The 25,150-nt window shown below is 34.6% G+C and overlaps 1 protein-coding gene across 1 annotated transcript in view; it reads left to right on the top strand.

Moving 5' to 3' along the window:
* Nucleotides 1-23,755, top strand: part of SYT10 (synaptotagmin 10) — a 77,461-nt gene extending 53,706 nt beyond the window's left edge. Inside the window, exons 4-7 of the mRNA XM_004284905.4 lie at nt 12,955-13,075; nt 17,699-17,870; nt 20,348-20,477; nt 23,130-23,755. Of these exons, the coding sequence (XP_004284953.1) occupies nt 12,955-13,075; nt 17,699-17,870; nt 20,348-20,477; nt 23,130-23,201 (495 nt within the window). The 3' untranslated portion in view covers nt 23,202-23,755. The remainder of the gene's footprint in view (nt 1-12,954; nt 13,076-17,698; nt 17,871-20,347; nt 20,478-23,129) is intronic.
* The last annotated feature ends 1,395 nt before the right edge of the window (nt 23,756-25,150 follow it).

The following is a 25,150-nucleotide window of genomic DNA, read 5'->3' as shown; positions in this document are numbered from 1 at the left end:
TTGTGAGTCCAGTTTCTTTAGAAATATAACCTAGAAACACATAAAATGCTCTACACATCCCTATTTTTTAAGTAGAAGCTACTGAATATTTAACCTTTAAAGGAAATTTAACCTTTCCTTGTTAGTGGTGATCTTTGTGACCATTAATTATGATAGTAACTTTAAAAAGCAGATTTTAATTTTTGTCCATTGTTCTTCTATTACACTATTTTCTCTCCATATAAGTATATGTGCTTCCTGCATTCCTTACTTCTCCAATTTTGTTACTTTTAGGTTGTATAATAAAATATCTAAGTTGGAATAATTATATATAAGTAAAATCAATATGTGTTAAATAATGATCTGAGATTTTGTTCTCAGAGTAAACCGCAGAGTAAACCGCATGAGTCAGAAGTGTTTTTATATTAAACCGCATGAGTCAGAAGTCTTTTTATATTAACGTAAAAGTTCATGAGTATGTTCTGAGTAGGATTTTGAAAGTCTAGATCTTATTATCATATTATTTTAGAATTTGTAGAGAGTTCAAGTGATCCTTTCATTTTATAGTTAACAAATGGAGGTCCAGTGATAATAAAATCACTTAAATTCACACAACTGATTAATAGAAGGTTCAAAACTAGATTTAAACTCTTAGTTCAGTGTAGTTTGCCCTGAACTATGTTAGATTTTTACCATGCTTGAAACATGCTAAAAAGATATGAAAAGAATTAATTTTTTTAACATGGAAGTTCACTTTTGGTTTACAAAATTAAAATTTCAAAATACATAAATTGAAGACATTTTTAAAAAGATATTTATGACAAAATATAGGTATAAAACCTTTAAAATTTATAATCCTGTCAGATCCATCTTATTAACAACTTTTATCAAAAATGCATGAAGAACTAAGCAATGACTCTTGGCCTTATTCAAAACAGCAGTCAGAATCAGTGTTATTTCAGGAAATTTCTAGGCTAATTTTCTTCTTAGATGTAATTGGTGAAAAATCCATATAGAAGTATAATTTAATTGGATCAGTTGTGTCTTTCTGTATTGTAATGCTTGGAGGTTATAGGACATAGAGAGAAGCTTTTTATCCCCATGATGTTCTAGCAATATATGTGAGTCTGTTGCAAGTTTTAGGAATTTAGTGTAATTCTACAGGTAGTGTTGAGTTAAAACTGTTCCTTTCTCTCTTGCATTTAACTAGTTCAATTTTTAACATTCTCTTACATAATGAAAAGGATAAGCAGTTGATTTTTAAATGTGAATGTTCAAAATATTCTCCTCTTCCTCTATGATAGACTGCATTAAATAGCTTACTAAAATTCAGGTAACTGATTTTCTAATTTTTAACAAAATTTTGTAAGAAATATAGTACTTCATTCGCTAGCTTTGAAATCTAAAGCCATGAAAACAAATTTGAGTTTGTTCTTCTGGCTAGTAAAATGGGAAGCAGTATTTCCATTTGGGAAAGTCACAGAGGAAAGCAGAAAACCACAGGAACTCAAAGTGAGTGCCCTTTAGAATCATGGATTTGAGTTCCCTTTAGAATCCTGGATTTGCTACCATCAAGTCATATCACTTTGGGGAAATTGCTTAACATTTCTGAACTTGTTTCCACAACCAAAAAAAAGAGGCTTATAATAATATCAACCCCACAGGAATAATTTTGAAAATAAAATAAGATAATAAATATGCAGTTCCTGTAAAATTTAAAGTTGCTAATTTTCAGTTATCCCCAACATTCTGTAATCTTGCAAACAAAGAAAACAGCTATTTGTTATCCACTTGGTTACTAATATCCCAATTCCTTCCATGTTTTAAATGTCTTACCTTAATATTTAACTTTCTTAAATGTATTACCATCACAATTTTTTAAATGAATGAGATATTCTTTACTGTTATCCTCAATCTTAAATTGAATAAAACATGACAAGTTATAAAAGACTGTGCTATGGCATACACTGCATTAGGTCTTTCTATAAATTTAATTAGTTCACTAAACCAAGGATCTTACTGACTGAATACCAATTTTATTTATGTTTTTGGAGTACTTTTAAATTTTTATATATTCTATGCATAACTCCACGGTAAGTAAAGGGATCCTTTACAAGTGTAGGCACCTATGAAATAACAGTCTAGAGAAGAGCTTAGATAACCAGAAGCAGAAAATTATGTCCAAACGGGCTGTTATCATACCAAGTATACTGAAAATGTTTTCATTTATAATCTATTTATTTATAGAGAAACAAGTATGATATATTGCCCATCCAGTGAAAAATAATGACTAAGAGAACATTTTTGTAACACAGGCTGGTTACCTGCTATGCCTATTTGTAGACCAAGGATCTTAAATCTATCAATTCAACAAATTTCTATTTAGTTCTCCTATTTACCAAGCACTTTTCTGGATGTTTTAGGACATAAAATGTCCCCAATCTAAAAAGGCTTACTTTGTAGAAAAAGGAGACAGGTAATAATGAAAGAAATATTAATATGTCCAATGAATGGAAGTGCTATATGAAACATGAGGCAGGGTAAAAGACAAGAAGTGGCAGTGAGGTGCGGCCACTCTTCATAGGAGGGTCAGATAAGGCCTCTCTGATGAGAGTGATAGATGAGGGTCAGATCATCTAGAGACTTCAAGTCATGGAAAGAACTTTGAGTTTTATTCTGAGTGACATGTGAGACCATTGATGGCTTTTGATTAGAGGTGAGCCATGGCTTCATTTATTATCAATAAGATCTCTGGCTACTATGTGGGGAATAGACTTTGTGGGGGAGGGGAGGAACCAAGTAAACCAATTTCTTATTCTTTAAAATTCATCCAGTTCAAGTATCTACATAGAGCAATACTGAGAGGAATTTCTTCAATTAGGAATTTTGTAATGATATTTAAAAGCATCAAACACTCTAAGGACTGCTGTACACAGTTTACTACACAAGTTTCTATGCCCCATCTATAAATGGTGATTAAGGTTTGAGAATAAGTCTCCAGTTCCTCTCAGCAAGAAACTTATGATATCTCTTAACCAAGTACAATGAGGAGTTCTTATCAAATGTGTATCCTCTTATTGTGTCCCAAGTTCTTCTTGTCCCAGTGTCTATATTAGGCTACCGCCTGTTTGCTTCAGGGTCCTTATTATGCAGGTGGTTAGGAGAATTGATTTGTTAAACCCAGGAAAGGTTGTTTTAAGGCCTCAGCTCTATCTCTTCAACCTGAGCACTTGATGACTCCTGGTACCTAAGTCTATGGCTGTGTTGGATAGGATAAGAGCTAAACCAGTGTGTCAGGTAGAGTTATTTCCTGCTTAGATTGAGGGCTGAAAAGAATTCTCCCACTGAGAAGAAACAATAGCACTATTAAATAGCATCCCCGGCAATAATAGCTCTTGGTTGCGACCATTAAGCACTTAATGCTCAGTAGGGTTCCTAATGGTCCCATCTCTAACACTGCCACGCTCTCTGCCCATTCCTGCCCTGACATCAGCAATGTTTCACCTTATCTTTGTGCCATGGCCAAGCACAGTGCTTAATATTATATGCTTAATACAAAGTCATTCCTTGCTTCTTGCAGAAATACTAGCAGGTCCTGCTAAAGGACACCAGGTGAGCATTTTCTCTATTTTTAAGTGGAGATGATGGGAAAAATCCAGGAATGTAACTAGGTTTTGTGATAGGACCCTCCTCTGGCTGTTTCTTCCCCACATTCATTGAACATGATGAAATTTGGTTTAATCAGCATCACTGGGAGAAAGATAAAGGGCAGGGAGGAAGTGCTGTGTGAAAATTTTGGTTCTTTGGAGGAAAATGAGGGAAGTGGGCTAGAAACTGGAAAAGGATTATAATGTTAATTACATTCCCTAATTTTATTCTTTCAAAAAGCTTCTTCCTCCTTCTTGTTTGCTTCCCATAGTCACTAGACTGCTTGTGCTGGCTGAGTGGAAGAGATGGCCAGATGTACAAAGAAATGAAACAATTTGTCCACTTTAGGATACATTTAATTCTGAAATTCCAATGCACTATAAAATTATAGCAAACATAATACCAGATCACACTAGCATAGAGGGATCTACAAAGAAATAAGTTCAATAAAACTAGTAGATAAGTATCATGTAACTTCAGCCCCCCAAACCTTAGTGTACCTTTAAATGGCTCAAAAGTGTTTTGAGCCATATATGGACATGCCCTTGCACACTTCTAGGGGTTTCACTCACAAAGCCCTCAACATTCATGGACAGTGTCTTTGCTCAGTTGATCTCTGATTACTGAGTAGTCTTCAGTTCTTCAAACAGTAGATGTCCCTGCTGTCCCTGAGGTCATGACCTGGCCTGATATTTTTATGATTTATTCATTCAATATGCTTGTTTATTGAGCATCAACCTTATACCAGTCACTGACCCTAGAAAGTTTGTTATAAACAAGAAAAAATAGTATTTTTTGAACATCTACTATGTGTCAGTCTGCAAACTGGACCCGTGGCATACATTATCTTTGTCTATTATCCCCTTTAAATCTAAATGCAACCTCTCCAGGTAATTATTATTAGCCATGAAAATGGATCTCATCCTGACTGCAGAGAAAATCTGGGTTGATCTGAGTAAGTATTCCTGAGAAGGGATCCTGAGCCAGTGATCTCTGTTTACCTTCTGGTCATGCTTAGATACTTCAAAGCCTCACCCCACAGCTTCTTTATATGCTGCTCCCTCTATTTTTAATTCCCTTTACCATTAGTCATTCCTCAAGATTCAGATTAAAAGTCACCCACCCCTGAAGTCCTCCTAGATCCTCATGGGAAGAATGAAGTATTTTTCATCTCTATTCTCATAATTAGAACCTAAGAATCCCTCTTAAAAATGCTTACAACACTGGTTTTAAAAAATGTACTTCAAAATCAAGCAGACAAATTCCAGTTTGTCCCCTAGTTAATTGTGTGGTGTTCTGAGAGGTTATGTGACTTGTCTAAAATCCCATGTAAGCCCTATGAGGAGGAAAATTTTGTCTTGATCATCAGTGTTCCCTCAATGCTAGAAGAGTGTGTGCCATTTTGGATGTTCTCAATAAACATAAGCATGCTAATAAATGAATGAATGTTTACAGATTGACGAGATATTTGATACAGCTGGAGTGCAGAGTTTGGGGGTTTGTTGTGTATAACAAGAAATTTGTAAAATGAAGGTAGAAAAAACTTAGGGACAAAATTGTTAGGGACCAAATGTGTCATATTGAGGAATATGGACTGTACTGTAGGTCCTGTGTGTCCAACACGTATCAGAGAGTCAAACACAATCCGATTGAAATTTTTAGTAGAGCCAGGGGACAATATAAATGACACTGCACATTCATTGTCCAGTATGGTCTTTTCTCACGAATCTCCAACAAATTCAACCCTATGCTCTCTGCCTTAAGGATTGGATCCTTCCTTATCTAAGCCACATTGTCTGGAAATTTAATTGATAGCCATGTTTTATGACCACTTATTCTTGAACTTGAAATCAAGTTATTAGCACCAGTTGATCCTTTCTGGTCTTTCCAATGAGGCTTTGCCAGCTCTGTAGCACAAAAAGACTAAAAGGGCCTGTCCATACATTCCTGAACATATCTGAGCTATGTATACTATTTAGTCCTCATTTTACTGGTGTTTAAGACTACAAAGTTTTAGAGCTGGAAAATAAACTAGTTTATCTCTTTGAAAACCCTCATTTTATACCAAAGAAACTGAGGCCAAATGGGGTTAAATGGATTGATTGAGGTTAAGTTCCATGATTTTCTCAGGTGGATGAGAGGTGTGGGTCAGAGAGAAATAAGTATTTTACTGTAGTTTGAATTCAGAAGACCCACTTTGGGTCTTCATTTCACTGTAGCTTCATTTCATGAAGTAATTTAGTAACTTAATGAAGAAGCTCATTTTAGCCAATAACGTATCATTTAACGATGTGAGAAAAACTATCTGTTTTCTTACCAACAAGGAAGTGAGGAAGGCAGGCTGCATTTAGGGTGCTAGGTGGATGTGATGACTGCTGTCACCATGGCAACCAATTGTTCATTTAAAGATTTTTTAATAAGTCTTGGTGATTCTTCCTAATATATCTCCGAATTCAAACCTGTCTTCAGCCAACGCCTTCCTATGCCTGTTTATTTCAATGGTCCCTCTCTTCTGTCTTTTTCCATCCTAATCTAGCCTACTCAAAATAAAGAAACATTTTTTAAACTATCCTTTTCATTAGCATCATTATTTTTTTTGAGTGTCTGTTCATGCCAGGCACTTTAGATGCATGATACCTACCTTGCGAGGCAGATGTTATTATCCCCATTTTACTTGTGATCAAACTGAAGTTAAAGGAGGTCATGTATTTTTGCCATGTGCTTGGGAAGTAGTACATGGAAGATATAGGATTTCAACTCTGGCTTTTCTGACTCAGGAACCTATGCCCTTTCCATTCCGCCAAGCTCCCAGTCTTTCATGTTACCAAAATCTTTGGATCCCTGTTGCCCAGAGAAGTCACCAAGCCAACTGCATCTAGCCTTAAACCTCCCCCAACAGGTCACCAAAATCCATATTTCTCAACATAAATTGCCCATTCTTATTTCTGAGTATTAATCATAGTACACACATAGAGCTTCATTCCTCTTTTCCCTGTAAAATCCAATCTCTTTAATCCTTCAAAGCCCAATGTAATGATTATTTCCCTCCAGGAGTGCTTCCCTTGGTTATTATAATAACTAGTTTTTGAGCCTTTAAACTGCCTCCTCTCCATATCTTGAGCTCACTATTTGTTCAGTTAGTCCTGAAATAAGATATGTAATGCAACTATTTGCATATCAATTTATCTTTCCAATGATTTTCATTTTAATTTTGGAGAGAGAGTATGTGTAAAAACTTTATAACTGTGAATATGTTTGTGAGGCTGACTGTAGCCAGTCATCAGAAAATGATCTTTATCTCCCCAGCTCTATGTCTGTGGAACCAGGTTGAAGAAATCAAATATATAGTGCCTGACCTAACCTCAGTGTTAGCTTTTTTTCATGAGCCCTTTTTCCAAGTATGGATTCAGAAGATTGTCACTGTGAATGTTTCACCAATTACATTGGTGTGTATAAGAATGAAATAAAAGTCATCCTACTTGAAAGAAATTTTATGAAACATGATATTCTAGACTTTATAGTAGGCTTTCAAATAATTATTTGCCCAAAGGCACAAAAGTTGTTCAAAGTTAATATGGGAATTTCATTTTTATATCGAATTACAGTAAATGAGATTACCCATATAATAATTTTCAGAAACTCAAAGCATTTCTCATTTTAAGCCAAAATTATCACTTCAAACATTTTAAGGGTTTTGGACAAAAATAACTCTAAAAAATAGTGTACACTTCTCTACCTTCTTAAACAAAACATATAGGATAATTTTCCCTAGCTTGATGACTCAGTCATCATTTTGAACATCAATTACTCTTCAAGTCTGTAATAAAATATCATTTTTAAGTTACTGAGGAGTTATTAGTGTTAGTTACCCTTGATACAAAATGATTCTAGATTGCTATCCTTTTTAGAATACAGTATTTGCTTCTTTTTTATACGCTTTGTGTCTTTGTAGCTATCATTTATCTCTGCCTTTGCTAGACCTAGTGCTGTTAGTTTCCCCATCTTTACATTTCACATGTGTGTTTTGAACTGCTATAGACTGATATACCAAGTAAACATTCTTCTTAGAATTTTGTATAAAATAGTAGTAAATGGGTGTTGAATAAGAGAAGATGTAGTCTCCTTATATAAGAGAATTTTATTGCATAACTTTGTTATATTTATGCTGTATGTTCAGAGAACTTTCAATTTATTTCCTGGTTCTTTGCTGGGCATTAGAGGGTTCAGATTGTTCAAACTAAGACTTTCCTTATAAACTTCAGTGATCTGGGGCAGACAGAGGCAAATAAAACTCAACCTCATCCTTGGAGGTGGGCTATAAACACACAGACAGATTCAGTGGTGGGTACTGAAATCAGTGCACATTGTAGCTCAGAAAACTGTCACCAAAATCTGGAGTTCTGATGTTACTTTTGTGATAGGACCTTTTTAAAGGTCATACAGCCATTTACCTTCGTTAAATTCATTTCTCATAGTTATCTCTTATATTTCTTCCAGATTTAAAAAGTTGAAGAATATTGGTATTTATCCTAGAGAGTATTTTGCCCTTTTCCATATGTAGGCAGTTTTAGTTCTTTCACATTCATACTTCCTGAAGGAAAAAAAAAATTATTCTAATGAAGATTCAAATTTTTGTGCAGTTATTATGCATGCATACTATACATTAATTTTCCCTACTCAGTTCATTCTAGTTTCCTTAAAACTCCTGACTGTATGGAATTTAAATATTTAAGTAGATTTCTTACTACTGCTGTAACAAAAAGCCAACTAGCTTGTCATACGAAGTTGCTCAGAGATGTCCTTTAATCATGCTCTTTGCTTTCAATTTATTTAGGCTAGTTCTTTGGTCACTCCCCAGTTTAACCTCTTTATATTTGCCAATACTCATTAATAGTCAAAATTATGTGGCAACTGAATTCATAGAAAGGATCTTTGAGAGATGAGACTAAAGATAGCAAACTTTCTTTGTTCCAGCCAGTAAACATGTGATACATCTAAAGAAACAGAAAAATTACTTCTACAGATGGTGTGATGTGTAAAAATAAAACCATATCAGTCAGACATGTGAAAATGTTGTATTTACTAATCCTTTTAGATGTCTCTGTTTGTGTACTTTTTTCTGCTTATATGTAGTTCATTTCCTATTGACTTCTAAGTATTTCATCTCTGAGATCATGTCTCCTATTTCTTTCCTAGCTTCTCCATCACCATCCCCACCATGTTTCTTGGTGGGACTGGTATCTTGTTCTACATTTATAAAGGGATCCCTTAAATTTTACCAGCTTTCAACAAAGTATGATTGATAGTTCCAGGGAGGTGAAATGTCCAGTAAGGGAAAGAAGGATGGCTACCAGATAGAGAACTTCAGTCCATTGACTGAGCCTAAAGAAACACTTGGAAAAAGAGAAAGAGAAATAAAGAATCAGATAAAACTAAAATTCAGACTTCTTTTCTTAGCTCTTTATAGCCTACTCTCTTCCTCCTCAACTGAGATCTTCAAGGGCAGAATCATGCCATTTCTATTTTGGTATCTATAGCACCTACCAGTGCACTTAACAAATAATACTCAGTATTTACTTGGTGATGAAAAGAATGAGTACTAGAAGGAGGTTGTACTCTTCCTGTTTTTTCTCAGGCCTCTTCTCCTTTTGGATCTTTCTCGCTATTTTGGATCTGCAGCAATCAAACAGCCCAGAGGAGACCCATTTGGATATACTTTTGTTTTAAAATAATTATTTTCTTACTATTTTTTCTCAAAAAATAATGCTTTTTATTAGTTTTTCGCTTGTCCAGTATTACTGAGCACCTGATATGTGTAAGGCCCTGCTCCATGTGATAGCAATGGACAAAACAGCATGCCTTATCATATGCCAGATACTATGTGCCTTGGACTTTATTTACATTATCTCAATTGAAAACCCCTGTGGAGACAGCATTTTCCTCAATCTGAAAATGAAGTTTCAGAGAGTCAAAGCTTAATTAAATTTCCTAGGATCTCACAGCCAAGAAGCAGAAAACAGGAATCAACTCAAGTTTAACTGACTCTAAAATTTATACTCTTAATTGCTGAGCTCTACTACTTCTAGACCATGAATAAAGAAATGGGAATTACATAAATCAGAAGCTAAACTGTAAGGATAAGTCCAATAAATGTTAATAGTTCTTCATGAAGAATTTTAAAAAACCAGTTTTATGGACCTGGATGCATAGAAACTTATTTCCCCCCATATTAAATCTACCACAGTTTGTCTTACCAGGAATATATATATATTTTTTTTTATCTGAAGGATGTCACTTTATTTTATTTATTTATTTTTTTAACATCTTTATTGGAGTATAATTGCTTTACAATGTTGTGTTAGTTTCTGCTGTATAACAAAGTGAATCAGCTATATGTATACATATATCCCCATATCTCCTCCCTCTTGTGTCTCCCTCCCACCCTCCCTATCCCACCCCTCTAGGTGGTCACAAAGCACTGAGCTGATCTCCCTGTGCTATGTGGCTGCTTCCCACTAGCTATCTATTTTACATTTGGTAGTGTATATATGTCCATGCCACTCTCTCACTTCGTTCCAGCTTACCCTTCCCCCTTCCTGTGTCCTCAAGTCCATTCTCTATGTCTGCATCTTTATTCCTGTCCTGCCCCTAGATTCTTCAGAACCATTTTTTTTAAGATTCCATATATATGTGTTAGCATATGGTATTTGTTTTTTTCTTTCTGACTTATTCACTCTGTTTGACAGACTTTAGGTCCATCCACCTCACTACAAATAACTCAGTTTTGTTTCTTCTTTTGGTTGAGTAATATTCCATTGTATATATGTGCCACATCTTCTTTATCCATTCATCTGTCAATGGACACTTAGGTTGCTTCCATGTCGTGGCTATTGTAAATAGAGCTGCAATGAACATTGTGGTACATGTGTCCTTTTGAATTATGGTTTTCTCAGGGTATATGCCCAGTAGTGCGATTGCTGGGTCGTATGGTAGTTCTATTTTTAGTTTTTTAAGGAACCTCCATACTGTTCTCCATAGTGGCTGTATCAATTTACATTCTCACCAACAGTGCGAGAGGGTACGCTTTTCTCCACACCCTCTCCAGCATTTATTGTTTCTAGATTTTTTGATAATGGCCATTCTGACTGGTGTGAGGTGATAACTCATTGTAGTTTTGATATGCATTTCTCTAATGATTAGTGATGTTGAGCATCCTTTCATGTGTTTGTTGGCAATCTGTATATCTTCTTTGGAGTAATGTCTGTTTAGGTCTTCTGCCCATTTTTGGATTGGGTTGCTTGTTTTTTTGATATTGAGCTGCATGAGCTGCTTGTATATTTGGGAGATTAATCCTTTGTCAGTTGCTTCATTTGCAAATATTTTCTCCCATTCTGAGGGTTGTCTTTTCATCTTCTTTATGTTTTCCTTTGCTGTGCAAAAGCTTTTAAGTTTCATTAAGTCCCATTTGTTTATATTTGTTTTTATTTCCATTTCTCTAGGAGGTGGGTCAAAAAGGATCTTGCTGTGATTTATGTTATAGAGTGTTCTGCCTATGATTTCCTCTAAGTGTTTTATAGTGTCTGGCCTTACATTTAGGTCTTTAATCCATTTTGAGTTTATTTTTGTGTATAGTGTTAGGGAGTGTTCTAATTTCATTCTTCTACATGTATCTGTCCAGTTTTCGCAGCACCACTTATTGACGAGGCTGTCTTTTCTCCATTGTATATTCTTGCCTCCTTTATCAAAAATAAGGTGACCATATGTGCATGGGTTCATCTTGGGGCTTTCAATGCTGTTCATTGATCTATATTTCTGTTTTTGTGCTAGTACCATACTGTCTTGATTACTGTAGCTTTGTAGTATAGTCTGAAGTCCCAGAGCCCAGTTCCTCCAGCTCTTACCAGGAATAATTTGATTTAATTCCCTTAAACAGCTCTTTGAGAAGCATCCTAAATGTGCATTGTTCACACTCATTTTCATTTGTCCACCATCTATGCAGCCACTCACAGCAAATTTATCTATACTTGGGTACTGTGGACAGTTTTATTTTACAAATGAAACAAAGCAGGTCAGCTTTTATCCAGATTAATTAATAATCTTTTCATTTCTTCAAAAACTGCACTGAAGGCCAGCTATGTACCTTCATTAAGATGTGAAAATAAGATAAATAAGAGCCGTGCTCTCCTAGACCTTATATATTGGAATTGGGGAAACAAAAAATAAATGTAAAAGGTGATTTCTTTTGATGAGAAGTGCTATAAAAAAATGTGAAGGATATGTGAATGAGGTGGGTATAGGATAGGAAGAGGGAAGGCCTCACTGAAGAGATGCTGTTTGAGCTGAGTCCTACATGGTGAGGAGGAGTCAGCCATGTAAAGATATGAGAGACAAAAAGAAAATGCAAAGGTCAAAAGCAGGAACAAATGTCATTTGATTGAATAACAGAAAAAAATCTCTTGTGCCTGCATAAGAGTGAGCTGAGGGAGAGACAAGAGATTAATAGAGTGATAGGTGGGTCCAGATCACATGGGGCCTCCTTATATGTATGACTTTGTAATGCATTATCTAAACAAACACATATTTAATAATGGAAATAGACATTCTTAATAATTATATCAGGGCAGTAGGTATAAATCTGGAATTTCTTAGATTACCAGGATTTATAATTACCCCATTTATGCCTAGGTAAAGAATTTGAATTTTATTCCAATATAGTTGTGAGCCTTTAGATGGTTTTAAGCAGGAAAGTGAAATAATGTGATTTGCATTTCATAAGTGATCACTTTGCTTTTGAGATCAGTTTTAGAGACTACTGAAGTAATCCTGGCAAGAAGTGATATTGGTTTCAATGATAGTAATAGAGCTGAAAAGAAAGTCAGTAATTTCATATATGTTTTGTAGATAATGTAGACAAGACATGCGTTCAATGTGTTAAGGGTGAGAGAAAAAGAAGAATGCAAGTGACTGCTAGGTTTTTGCCTACAGCCTTTGGGTGAATTATGATATCATTTCCTGATTTTGGAAAGATGACAGAGGAATTGGTTTCAGAAGATGATTGGGAATGAATAGAATCAGCAGTTTGATTTTGACTGTGTTAAGTTTGAGTTTCCTGTTAGAAATACAAGTGGATATATCAAATGAGCAACTGGGATATACTCTTTTTTCTTACTCTGTCTATTACAGCTTTTTTGCAATGCAATCTGTAGCCTCAATAAAACAATTTAAAATGGCATTCAAATATTCCACTAAAGCGATTTTTCACTCTATTATATTTTGTTTTCAATATCTGGTATTTGAAGTTGCTAACATTACCAATTGCCTTTCTAGGAAAGTATAGACCTGGGTGAAATCATGTTTTCCCTTTGTTATTTGCCAACTGCTGGACGTATGACATTGACAGTCATCAAGTGCAGAAATCTGAAAGCTATGGATATCACCGGCTCATCAGGTATGCACACAATTGGCTAGTGGGTTCATTCCCAAATAAAATATTCCACATAGACAAAGTTATACATGGCTCTTGAATTACTGAGTTCATTTGTCTGTTGTGGGACACTATAAAAGTAGAAAAAGAGATTACCAAATAAAGTGCTCCAAACACCTCTTTAGTTTACATTATCATTATGAAATTTTTAAAAAGTATTATCAAATAGATAGACTTTGAACTTGGGTTTTTATTTTTATTTCTTTCTCTACTGATTTAGTTCTTTCTCAAACATGCATTATTTACTATACACTTCCCTGCTTCCAACTAGTCAGTTGCTTATAAAGGAATATCCTTGGACTTTAAGCCATTCAATTTAAACTTGTGTTACTCTACAAGTAAGAGTCCTAGGAAGACATATTTAGACTGAATTTATCTCCCTCACCTGATCTGCAAAGAAATAACAACATTCCAAGACCATCATTTGCATTTGCTCTCTTACCACCTTTCTAACTAAAAATTTGGACAACAGGGACTGAAAGAAATAATAAAGTAAATAAATACTCCTTAAAATTTCTTAAAGATATTCTTGAAGAAATTTCTCTTGTGCTAACTTTGTTAAAGAGGTAAAATCACATCATTCTCTTTAATCCCTTCATTTAGATCACCACAGTTCTGAAGGGTTATTTGTAAGTTAATAGGTGAACTCTGGCACAGCTCTGTGGAAGAAAAAATGATAAAGACAGAGTAGGGAGTTCAGTAGCATTTGTTGAATTAAACAAATAAGAAATAGTAATGGAGATATAGTAAAAGATGACATGGGGAGTAGAATCTATAACTTTTTGGTTCTTCAGAACAAAGAAATAAACTAAATTTGCATCACAAAAAGTATGAGGAAACTCTCAGTTCTAATGTAGAGAGAACTCCAGGATATACTAAGTGAATAAAAAATGAGGTACAAGAGGGCTTCCCTGGTGGTGCAGTGGTTGAGAGTCCGCCTGCCGATGCAGGGCACACGGGTTCGTGCCCCGGTCCGGGAAGATCCCACATGCCGCGGAGCGGCTGGGCCCGTGAGCTATGACCGCTGAGCCTGCGCGTCCAGAGCCTGTGCTCCGCAACAGGAGAGGCCACAACAGTGAAAGCCCCGTGTACCACAAAAAAAAAAAAAAAAAAAAAAAAGAGGTACAGCATAAATATGGATATCATGCTCCCTCCTATGTAAGAATGAGGAATCTTAGAATATATATCATGTTGCTAATATTTGCATGAAGAAATACTTGAGTGATACACAAAAACTGAGTGATGGAGAGGTATGGGGACAGATGGGAGGGAGACTTCTCACTGCACATCTTCCTTATCTCATTTTTGAACTATGTCATGAATTTCCTATTCATTTTTTAAAATTTGCAATGCATAGTTGAAATATAAAGATAGAAAAAAAGCAAATAAATTCCACAATCATTTTGGTGAAAAGGTCATAGGTAAGTAAATGCTGACAAACTTAAACAGCACACTGCAAATTATTGTTTATTTTACTCTTTCTACCATGTATCAAAAGAGAACCAAATTTCAAGACAAGCAAACAACATCAAAGTTGTAATTAAGTGCAAGACTACTTTTTATTTATATGAAGCTTCTCATCAGGGGAGTGCATGTTTTGAGAACATCACCTCATTAATTCTCACAACAGCCTTGTGAATCAACTAAGGAGCCAGTAAATTGTCCTTGTCACTAGTAGAGAAATGTCATCAGAGACATGATGGGGGTAGCAAACAATAAACTAGGACTCGTTCTCATTGTTAATGAGAGGCCTAGGCCTGGAAGCTCATACATAGAATTATATCACAAAAATAAGCTTCTTCCTTAGAACATATTTCCTATTATTAAAACATTGAAAAGTAAATAGGAGTCTGTTTCTGCTTTATAAATAAGTTAATTTGTATCATTTTTTTTAGATTCCACGTATAAGCGATATCATGTGATACTTCTCTTTCTCTGTCTGATTTACTTCACTTCTTAGTATGATAATCTCTAGGTCAATCTATGTTGATGCAAATGACATTATTTCATTCTTTTTTTGAGTATTATTCCACTGTATATATATACTACATCTTCTTTATCCATTCCTCTGTCGATGGACGTTTAGGTTGCTTCCATGTCTTGGCTATTGTAAATAGTGCTGTAATGAGCACTGGGGTGCATGTATACTTTTGGACCATGTTTTTCTTTGGATATATGCCCAGGAGTGGGATTGGAGGATCAGGTGATAGCTCTATTTTTAGTTTTTACGGAACCTCCATACTGTTCTCCATAGTGGCTGCACCAATTTACATTCCCACCAACAGTGTAGGAGGGTTCCCTTCTCTCCATACCCTCTCCAGCATTTATTGTTTGTGGACTTTTTGATGTTAGCCATTCTGATTGGTGTGAGGTGATATCTCATTGTAGTTTTGATTTGCATTTCTCTAATAATTAGTGATGTTGAACATCTTTTCATGTGCCTTTTGTCCATCTGTATGTCTTCTTTGGAGAAAAGTCTATTTAGCTCTTCTGCCCATTTTTTGATCAGGCAGTTTGTTTTGATGATATTAAGCTTCACATGCTATTTGTAAATTTTGGAGACTAATCCCTTGTCGGTCACATCATTTGCATATATTTTCTCCCATTCTGTGGGTTGTATTTTCATTTTATTTATCATTTCCTTTGCTATGCAAAATCTTTTGAATTTAATTAAGTCCCATTTGTTTATTTTTGTTTTTATTTCCATTACTCTGGGAGATGCATCAAAAATGATATTGCTGTGATATGTCAGAGAGCCTATGTTTTCCTCTAAGAGTTTTATAGTTTCCAGTCTCACATTTAGGTCTTTAATCGATTTTGAATTTATTTCTGTGTACGGTGCTAAAGAATGTTCTAATTTCATTTTTTCACATGTAGCTATCCAATTTTCCCAGCACCATTTATTGAAGATACTGTCTTTCCTCCATTGTATAGTCTTGCCTCTTTTGTCGTAGATCAGTTGACCATAGGTGCATGGGTTTATTTCTGGGCTTTCTATCCTGTTCCATTGATCTATATTTCTATTTAAACAGACTCACAGACTTAGAGAATGAACTTATGGTTACCAGAGGGGAAGGGTTGGGGGGACAGATAGTTAGGGATTTGGGGGTTGACATGTACACACTGCTATATTGAAAATGGATAACCAACAAGGACCTACTGTATAGCACAGAGAACTCTGCTCAATATTATGGGACACCTAAATGGGAAAAGAATTTGTAAAAGAGTAGATACAGGTATACGTATAACTGAATCACTTTGCTGTACACCTGAAACTAACACAACATTGTTAATCAACTGTACTCCAATATAAAATTAAAAGTTAAAATAAATAAATAAATAGGAAACAGCCATTGAACATTTCCCTTTTACCTTGTTTTCCTCTATATACCCTATTTCCAGCCATAAAATGTGTTTTTTCCCCTTGATACAAATGCTTATGAAATATACAGAGACATTTTTCTAGAGCCTAAAAATCACCATTTCATTCATTTGCTCAAATAAATTAATGTTGCCATGTTTTTGGCTTATTCTAATGAAATAAGTTTTGTTACTTTGTTACATTGATGGAAAGAGAGAAAAGATGGTTGTGGTGCTACAGTTGGAGGGTAACTATAATGAAAAAAAAATGAAGGTAGAGCAGACACTGATTGTTTTGACCACCTAGCATACTCACCCCAATGCCAATACCCTCTCCCAAAACCATGCCTCCTTTTTATAAAAAGATACAAAAAGTAAGGCTTTTTAAAGAAACTTTTGATAAATATTGTATAATTTTCTATAATACTGTAACAGTTTTTCTACTTAAGGTGGCAGGGGTAAGAAAGTAGAGATCAGTCAGCTAGGGCAGAACTTGTTAACAATTATTTGACCTCTTTGGCCCATAAAAATATAGCCTGACTAAAATTTTATCTTTCCAGTTGACATTATACAGACAATTCATATGAGGAAACTTCCCTGAGAACATCTGTAAACCAAATATCACCTTTTCATTGTATACTGTTGAGCATTTAATAAATGATTTGTAGTGATCATTTCTTCAATCCAAACTCTTTATCAAGCACTATGACTAAAAAGGTACTAAGATTAGTACTTTTTCCAACAATTCAAGACAATTCCCACATAGTTTTTGCTAATTTCAATTCACTGTGATTATATATACTTATCTAGATACAATGTTGCTCTTTCATAAATTTTAGCCTTCTTATTCTAAATCATTTTGAAGGAAATTAAATTTAATACAATTATTTTTACTTGTTAGGATTACATTCCCTAGAAATCACTTGGGACAAAACGTGTCCTCAAATAGCTGTGACTAAAAGACACATTATAGTTTAGACTGGCTCTTGATAAACTAGTGAGTTTTCTCTGTTGTATTAAACACAGTGATCAAGTTAATTCTTTTCTAGTCCATTCAGTAAGAAGTCCTAGAGAGTCTATTACCCCCAATTATGCCATTTGAATTTAAAACCGGTAACACTAAAGGGCTTAATATACTACTTTTCTTATTTAGTAACAATTAACCACAGTTTTATTTATGCTTTGTACTATTACTTTCATTTTAATAAAATTGCCTTCCCGTGATAGATCCTTATGTCAAAGTGTCTCTGATGTGTGAGGGTCGAAGATTAAAAAAGAGGAAAACGACTACAAAGAAAAACACTCTAAACCCTGTGTACAATGAGGCCATTATTTTTGATATCCCTCCGGAGAATGTGGACCAGGTCAGCCTCTCCATTGCAGTCATGGATTATGACAGGTACGTTCATCCCTCTACTCACTGAATAACAGCTACATTTAGTCATATGCAGACCAAATTCAGCTTTTCAGGTTATTTACTGCTACAAGAGTTTTAATTTAAACTGGAATGGATAAAAATTATTCATTCAAAATTAATTTTATTCTATGTTATTATTTATCCTTTATCTTTTCCAAAAGACATCATTCTTAAGTTGAAGGGCAGGATACCTGCAGATGGTGAAAGAATGGGGTACATTATAGGAAGCACTTTTGTGAAGTCTTTTTACAGTAACAACATAAATTACAATCAATGTATTTTGCTTTCCCAGCTGGGCTGGAATATGAATATCATGATACTGAGCTCTATCATTAACTAGCACTGTGAAAGGGCAAGTTATCTCTTAGAAATTCACTTTTCCATTTGTAAAACATCAGTGTAATGTGCAGCTGTGAGCAGTGAGTATTAACAGTGGAAGGTGAATAGTGTCCATAGCGTTATGCCTTGAGGCTTTCACACCAGTCTTAAATCATTGCTTTGTGGATAGTTCTTCCAGTTCACACACTTTGATTACTTCTCCTTTCACAAAATAAATGGCAAACTCCCGAGTGAAGCTCTGAAGCTTCTTCCTGCTGCAGCACCCACTCCTTCCTTTTCTGAAATGTTGCCCTGTATCAACATTTCAGATATAGGTATCTCGTGTATGCGAGATATCTCGTTTGCACGAGATACCTGTGTATCTCATGTCACCCATGCTTTACAGCCCTGCTCAAGGCACCACTTCTGTGTCTCTCTTGGCTAACCAATCTCTTCTCCCTCTGAACTTTTGTCCCACTAAAGGTTTATATGTCTTATTTGATCCTTGCTATATACTTCTTTTTATTGTTTTGCTTTTTATATTTATAAGACTTTCAGAAAGGAATCCTGTATGTTTAACCTACAAAATTATCAGCACATAGGCAATGTCTTATTTTGTTCTAATGATAACACAAGTGGGACAGAGTACACATACACAAATATTCAAAGAGTGTCTATTTTATATCATTATGCAAATGGCAGTAACCAAGACCCTATAACATAGAGACATTAAAAATGGTATCCTCTGGATGAGAGCTAGAAAAATGAAGCGCTGAAAAATACAATGATTTATACCATCTATTTGAAATTAGTTTATATCACAGTTTATAAAACAAGTTGACACAATTTAAAGAGAGAGAGAGAGAGAAATCTTGAATTAGTTAAAATGGCAAACTTTAAAAATGTTGTAATGTTTTCATCAGAAGCCCTTATTCTGCTTTACCAAAAAATTACTCCTATTGATTTCTCACAGCATAGATTGCAGATAAATACAACTGAGGATTCGTCACCCAAATAATTTTAGGGAAATGGACCCTGACAATATATAAAATAGAAAGATTAAAAGTTATTTCTAAAATATGCTTTTTTGGGAAACTTCATATTAAAAGAAAAGATACTAAGCCTACATATCTATTAATACATCAGTGACAGGAAGAAAGTAATGTAATGTCCTAAAATCATCTCAAAACTTTCCTTATAGATAGATGTATGTCAAAATAATCCTCAAGAAAATGCCTTTAAATTCCATTCCATTCTTGAAAAGCAGCTTACCATATGTATGCTTGAGTCAACTGTCTTGATTCAAGTCCTGCCTCTGTCTCTTACTAAGTGTACAAAGGCAGGCAGGTCCCTTAACTTCTGGGTGTTTAATTTCTTTGTCTATAAAATGAGATGATGATAATGATATTCATGGTCATGGTGTGAGGATTAAGTGAGTCAGTACATTTAAATTACTTAGAACAGTGTCTGGCACATAACAAGCTCTTTAAAAATATTAATATCATTATTATTTTGATTTGTTGCTATGAAAACAAGTTATGAATAGAAAATAAGAATGTTGTTCGGTATGCTCTGGTACTATGCAATAATAAGTCAAATGCCATGGTTCAAAATGTAGCCCTGCCCTGTTTAATTGTAATACAAGCAGTAATGTTCACTGACATATCATTTAGAATCAATTAATTATGGTCATTTATACAAGAAAGTGGGTATTGAGCTCTTTGTAAGAAATGTAGGCATCATTATAAAACATTAAACCTTTTGGAAAGAAGGCGATTAGAATTACATCACTTAAAGTTAATGGGTCTGCTACCAAGAAAGAAACTCATCATGTAGGTAAGGACCAGCTGGCATTTCTCATTCACACTATTCTTATTATTGTGAAATGTTCTCAATTTACAGAGCACTAAAATGGTTTGTGTGTGATCCTTTTACAGATTCATTTTTGAATGCTGATCCTGTTTAGTAAATTTTAGCCTACTTAAGACTTTTCATTTGATCTGAAGTAGTTTAATATGTAAAATTATCTAGAACTTACCACAAAATCTACTCTTTTAATCATAAGTTTAAAATTCGGTTTAAGGTGTGTGAAACTTATCTTTGAATGTTGGAATGAAAGCAAAATATTCTCCAAATCATAGGGTAGGACACAATGAAGTCATAGGAGTATGTAGAACAGGACTGGACGCTGAGGGTCTTGGGCGAGACCACTGGAATGAAATGCTGGCCTATCACCGAAAACCAATAACACATTGGCACCCCTTGCTGGAGGTAAGCTCTGGGACTCTCTCACATCTACTCTCTTCTTTATCTCTTGCTTAAATATTATTTATCTGCTAACACTTCACTAATGTTTTATATATTCACCTATTTTTTAAAATAGATATTGTTCTTGCTTTTGTCCCACAGACTCTATCATCCAGTATGAAAAGTTCTGTGTGCCTTGTTGGTTTTTAAAAACCACTAAACTTTCTGAGTTTGATATTCCTTTACAGTAAGCCCATAAAAACTGCAAGCCTATTATTTTCTTTGCATTGTCTGAAAACTTATATCAGTGAGTGGTGGAGCAATCAAGTAAATTCATTACTAACTGGAAACTGAATTTTCCTGCTTCTCTTTTGTGAAAACAGCTACCTCACCTAAACTTCTCCAGAATCCCTAAATAGGGGTACTATCACCTAATACAGCTCATCTATGTAAGGGGACAGATATACATCCACTGACTCTGGTCAGGAAGTAAAAGGGCTCACAGATTTTTAAAAATATTTTTTGTCTGAGTTGAAAGCCTGGCTCTGCTGTGTGACTACATATTACACTCTGTAATAGCAGTAAACTCATAGAGTAAAACTAAATAAAATGCTGAATGTTAAGTGCTTAGTACAGAGTATGGCACAGTGTTTGCTCTAATTATAACTAATATTAATAGTTATATTAACCAGAAGAAGTATCAATACCAGTTTCTATCAGGATTTTTAGCCATGAAGGCAGTTGTCAGAGACTATGGGAGTCTCTTGAAGAGTCTCAAAATAAATAAATAGAGAAGAGTCTCAAAATAAATCATTTATATGACCTGATTAACTGAGAGGTAATGCAGGTTGATAAAAGGTTGTATGGTAGAGGGTGGAATTCATGCAATTTAATAAAAAGTTATGATAGCCACATAGTAAGTGAAGGATACATTGCCATCTCTCCCGTGGATAAGATTCTGCTTCTTGTTCTGTCACTAAGCACAGGGTTGAATAGGAGAGACAGAGCAGTGTAATTAAATGTCAGTGAGCCCTGGTTCTAAGCTCAGCTTAGTCACAAATATGTGACCTTGGCTGTGTTACTCAATACTCTATAGGGAAAATTCGATGAACACTGTATAAACAGCACATGCTCAGACAACAGAGGTGAACTGTCACCATAGATAAGATATCTGCTTTATTATATTAATGTTCCAAATCTTTACCTCACTTCATCATTTAATGTAAATCATAAAAGACAGACAGACATGCAAATGCACATTCACACAGCACTTTCCCCTAAGTAATAGCTCAACGAGTCCTGAGAAGGTTGTTTCATTTCAACAATGTGTATTGTCTAAAGTATAGTCTACTGCTTTACTATCCATTTCCTGATTCTCATCTTTGTTTTCATGTAAAGTTTGAAAAGTGAATATTAAATCTAAGAATCTAGACATGAGAGTAAATTTTTCTGGGCAGAGAACCACACTGAAGGGAGACATGGATTCTAACCCTTGCTCCTCTGGCTGTCTAATCCTAGGCAGACCACGTACTCTGTCTGCAGCTACATTCTCCCATATTTAATGAAAATAGAAAGGCCCACCCCTACAGAGTTCATAGGAATGATGTAGGGAGAAGTGAGATAATGTGGCCAACAACTTTTAACTAATGAAAGGACAGATGTTGTATGACCCAAGGCATATTATACTTATGACTGTTTAATAAGAAGTTATACATTTATATGATGAAGAGGAGCTATGAAATAGGCATGTGTTTGTGTCTGAGAACTTGTGAATATTTTTCAGTCATCGTAGAATATATAGGAAGAATAAGCTACAATATGGGCCTCAGAAGAATATCCCAGATATATTTCTCTAGCAGCTGACTATCAGAGGACAAGTGGGCCAAAAAGATTATGGAAATATACTTTCTCTAGCAAATAGCTTCTTTTTTTCCAACTCCTGTACCTACATTCACTGATCAAACAGAACATAGGGACTGGAGACCTAACAACTGGCTGGATTTTGAATTGTGGGAAAGTGTACATGTGGTACATGTGTAATTATGTTTTGTTGCCACAGCAGGGATTAAAATGAGAAGGGAACAATTATTCAAGAGCTGAGTAAGTTGGTAAGAGGAGACTAAAGCATCACTTGGAAAATCTGGCTACTTGTACCTAGATACAAAAGTTTATTCTATTGTAATTAAACTTTTAAAATACACATAATATTTAAAGACCATGAGAAATTATTCTTTATCACTCGTGGCTCCCATTTTCCCAGTCCCTCTCATCTCATTAATTGCTCCTATTAAAAATCACCTCCTGCCTTAGAGCAAGTGGAATGCAGTCTCTTGTGTCTTGAACCTTCTTGTTCTTACCCAGCAATTGCCCCCGACTGTAGTAAACCATTAGTTATTTTACAATAAGAACTAAAAGCCTGTGATAGAATGTGAAATGAACCTGCAGTTGCTCTGCATGCCATCTATGTACCATGCGCTACCTACATCTCTGTTAGATGTTTGTGTCCCCTCATGATACCTGTGAAGGTGAGTTTTGAAAGGCATGGGTAGTTATGTATGTCTTCTCTTCAGAGGCTTGCATATCAGGGGTGAATATTCACTATTAAAAGGTAACAACAATTACCCACTTTATTATTTTTTACACTAGATCATATATTATGAAATTATTATCTTTCAGTTACCTGGCCGGGCAACCAGTTTTGATAGTCAAGGATCCTGTCCATCTCCCAAACCACCTTCCACACCATAATGCTTTCAAAATAAGACCATTATAATAAGGACCCAGGACCGTGTACTCATCAGATCAAAAAAAAAAAGTGGAAGATTTGATCTCATTTAAAATATATCCTGATAATGAACAAATGATGTGCAATTTTTATTTACCTTTTTGTCTGTTTATTAACTTTGGACATCTTGATGTATTTTACTTGAATACAAATGGTCCTTACATAAGGCTTTTTATTCTTTGTGTCATATGCCAATTAGCACAAAGAATGTTTTCACTGAGTTGTGAATTCTTTGCATAAGCAAAGAATACATTTTTTGAAAATAATCCATACTTATCTAAAATTAAATAGTTAATGCTGCTATTGTATAAAGAAGCACATGTCACATATGTATGGTTTTGACTTTATTAAAACTATGTTCATTTCTAGCTGTGCACATGTTTCTATATGCACTTTAAGGGAAATTCTGAACTTTACTCACAGCATTAAATCCTTGAATAATCAAATTAATATTACTTATCTGATAATATATTCTTTCATTCTCAACAAAATCTTTTCTTGGTGAAGTTTGGCTCTGCTAAACTCAAAACTTTTTCTTTCAAGCTTGTTCTTTAATATATAGAGAAACAAAACTATAATTTGAAGAACCTCTTTGAGTATAAACTAAGAAGTAATATTTAGTAGCTGGAAAATGGAGATTGAGCTATTTGGGCTACTATTTTCTATTGTCTTAAAGTTACATTAGTTCAAACATCTGTAGCACTATTTAACTCATATTTTAAAAATTCTATTACTCTTAATCTCAAATGTAGCATTAGTATTCCTAAGTGAATAGAATCAGAACTCATGAGTCTTCATAAGGTTCTCAAGTACTGTGACATGTTTATTTTGTGACATAAAGCTATCACATAGATCCTGTATTTCTGATAGGCATACTGACACCAAAGGTACAATAAATGTCTGTGCTCATTGTCGTTTGGATTGTACAGAGTAATGGGGACTTTTAAACTCAAACAGAAGTAATTTTTAGAAGTGGGTATCTTCTTAAAGAAAAAAATGACATTTTTCAGCAAATTATAAAACTATACCATAAATAATACAACTTGAACATTTAATATAAATAAATAATTCTTAAGGCCCAGACCCACAGTCTTTTGTGAAAGGCATTTGCCTTCATAAGGATCAAGGATCAGGTCACTAGTCGTAAAAACTATGCAAATGTTTTTACATGACAGAACTTTCCTTTAAATCATGTCAACTTTTTATTGTCTTGTTTCTGGGCCCTATTGGAATATATCTATATTGAATGACCCCCAACCTTACTTTTGAGATGTGTACCATGGATAGTGCATATTTCAAGCTTATCCCAAGAGAGAAGGTTAAACCCCACCCCCCAAAAAAAAACTAAAAAGCAAGAAAATCTGCAGGTAGGCTATAAAAACATATTCATCAGAATGAGAAAATTTTATCAGTAATTACAAAGTTTTGATTTTAGTAAAATCCTTTATTTTTAAATATTAAAAAATACAAAGTTTCAAAAATCTTGAAATTTTGTATGTTGGCATCTCTCATATGATGGTATTACTATTAATTAAGATGTAACTATTTTACACATTAACATTTTAAAGTCAAACGCAGTTCCCTAAAATTTTTCAAAAATGCTTGTGCCATCTTAATGAAAACAAGTATTCCTGGTTAACATTTTCTAATTTAAAATAACTAAAGAAACCTGTTGGACCTTATCAAGCCTAAAAGAACCACTTGCTATAGACAGAATGAGGATGACACTTCCATTTTCTAAGTCTTTGTTTTACTGGAAAATAAAATTGTCAAATGGGAAGATTCAATGAAATAACATATTTGGAGACAATTGTTTATAGGTATTGCTGCAACTTACAATTAATTAGCAACTCTATTTCCTTAGTATAATAATTATTTTTACCTGAAAATATATTTTAAGGGCTTTATATTC

This window comes from Orcinus orca, chromosome 11, assembly GCF_937001465.1.
Source record: "Orcinus orca chromosome 11, mOrcOrc1.1, whole genome shotgun sequence".
NCBI lineage: Eukaryota > Metazoa > Chordata > Mammalia > Artiodactyla > Delphinidae > Orcinus > Orcinus orca.
Note: the sequence above shows the minus strand (reverse complement) of the source record. Positions and strands in the feature narration are given on the sequence as shown.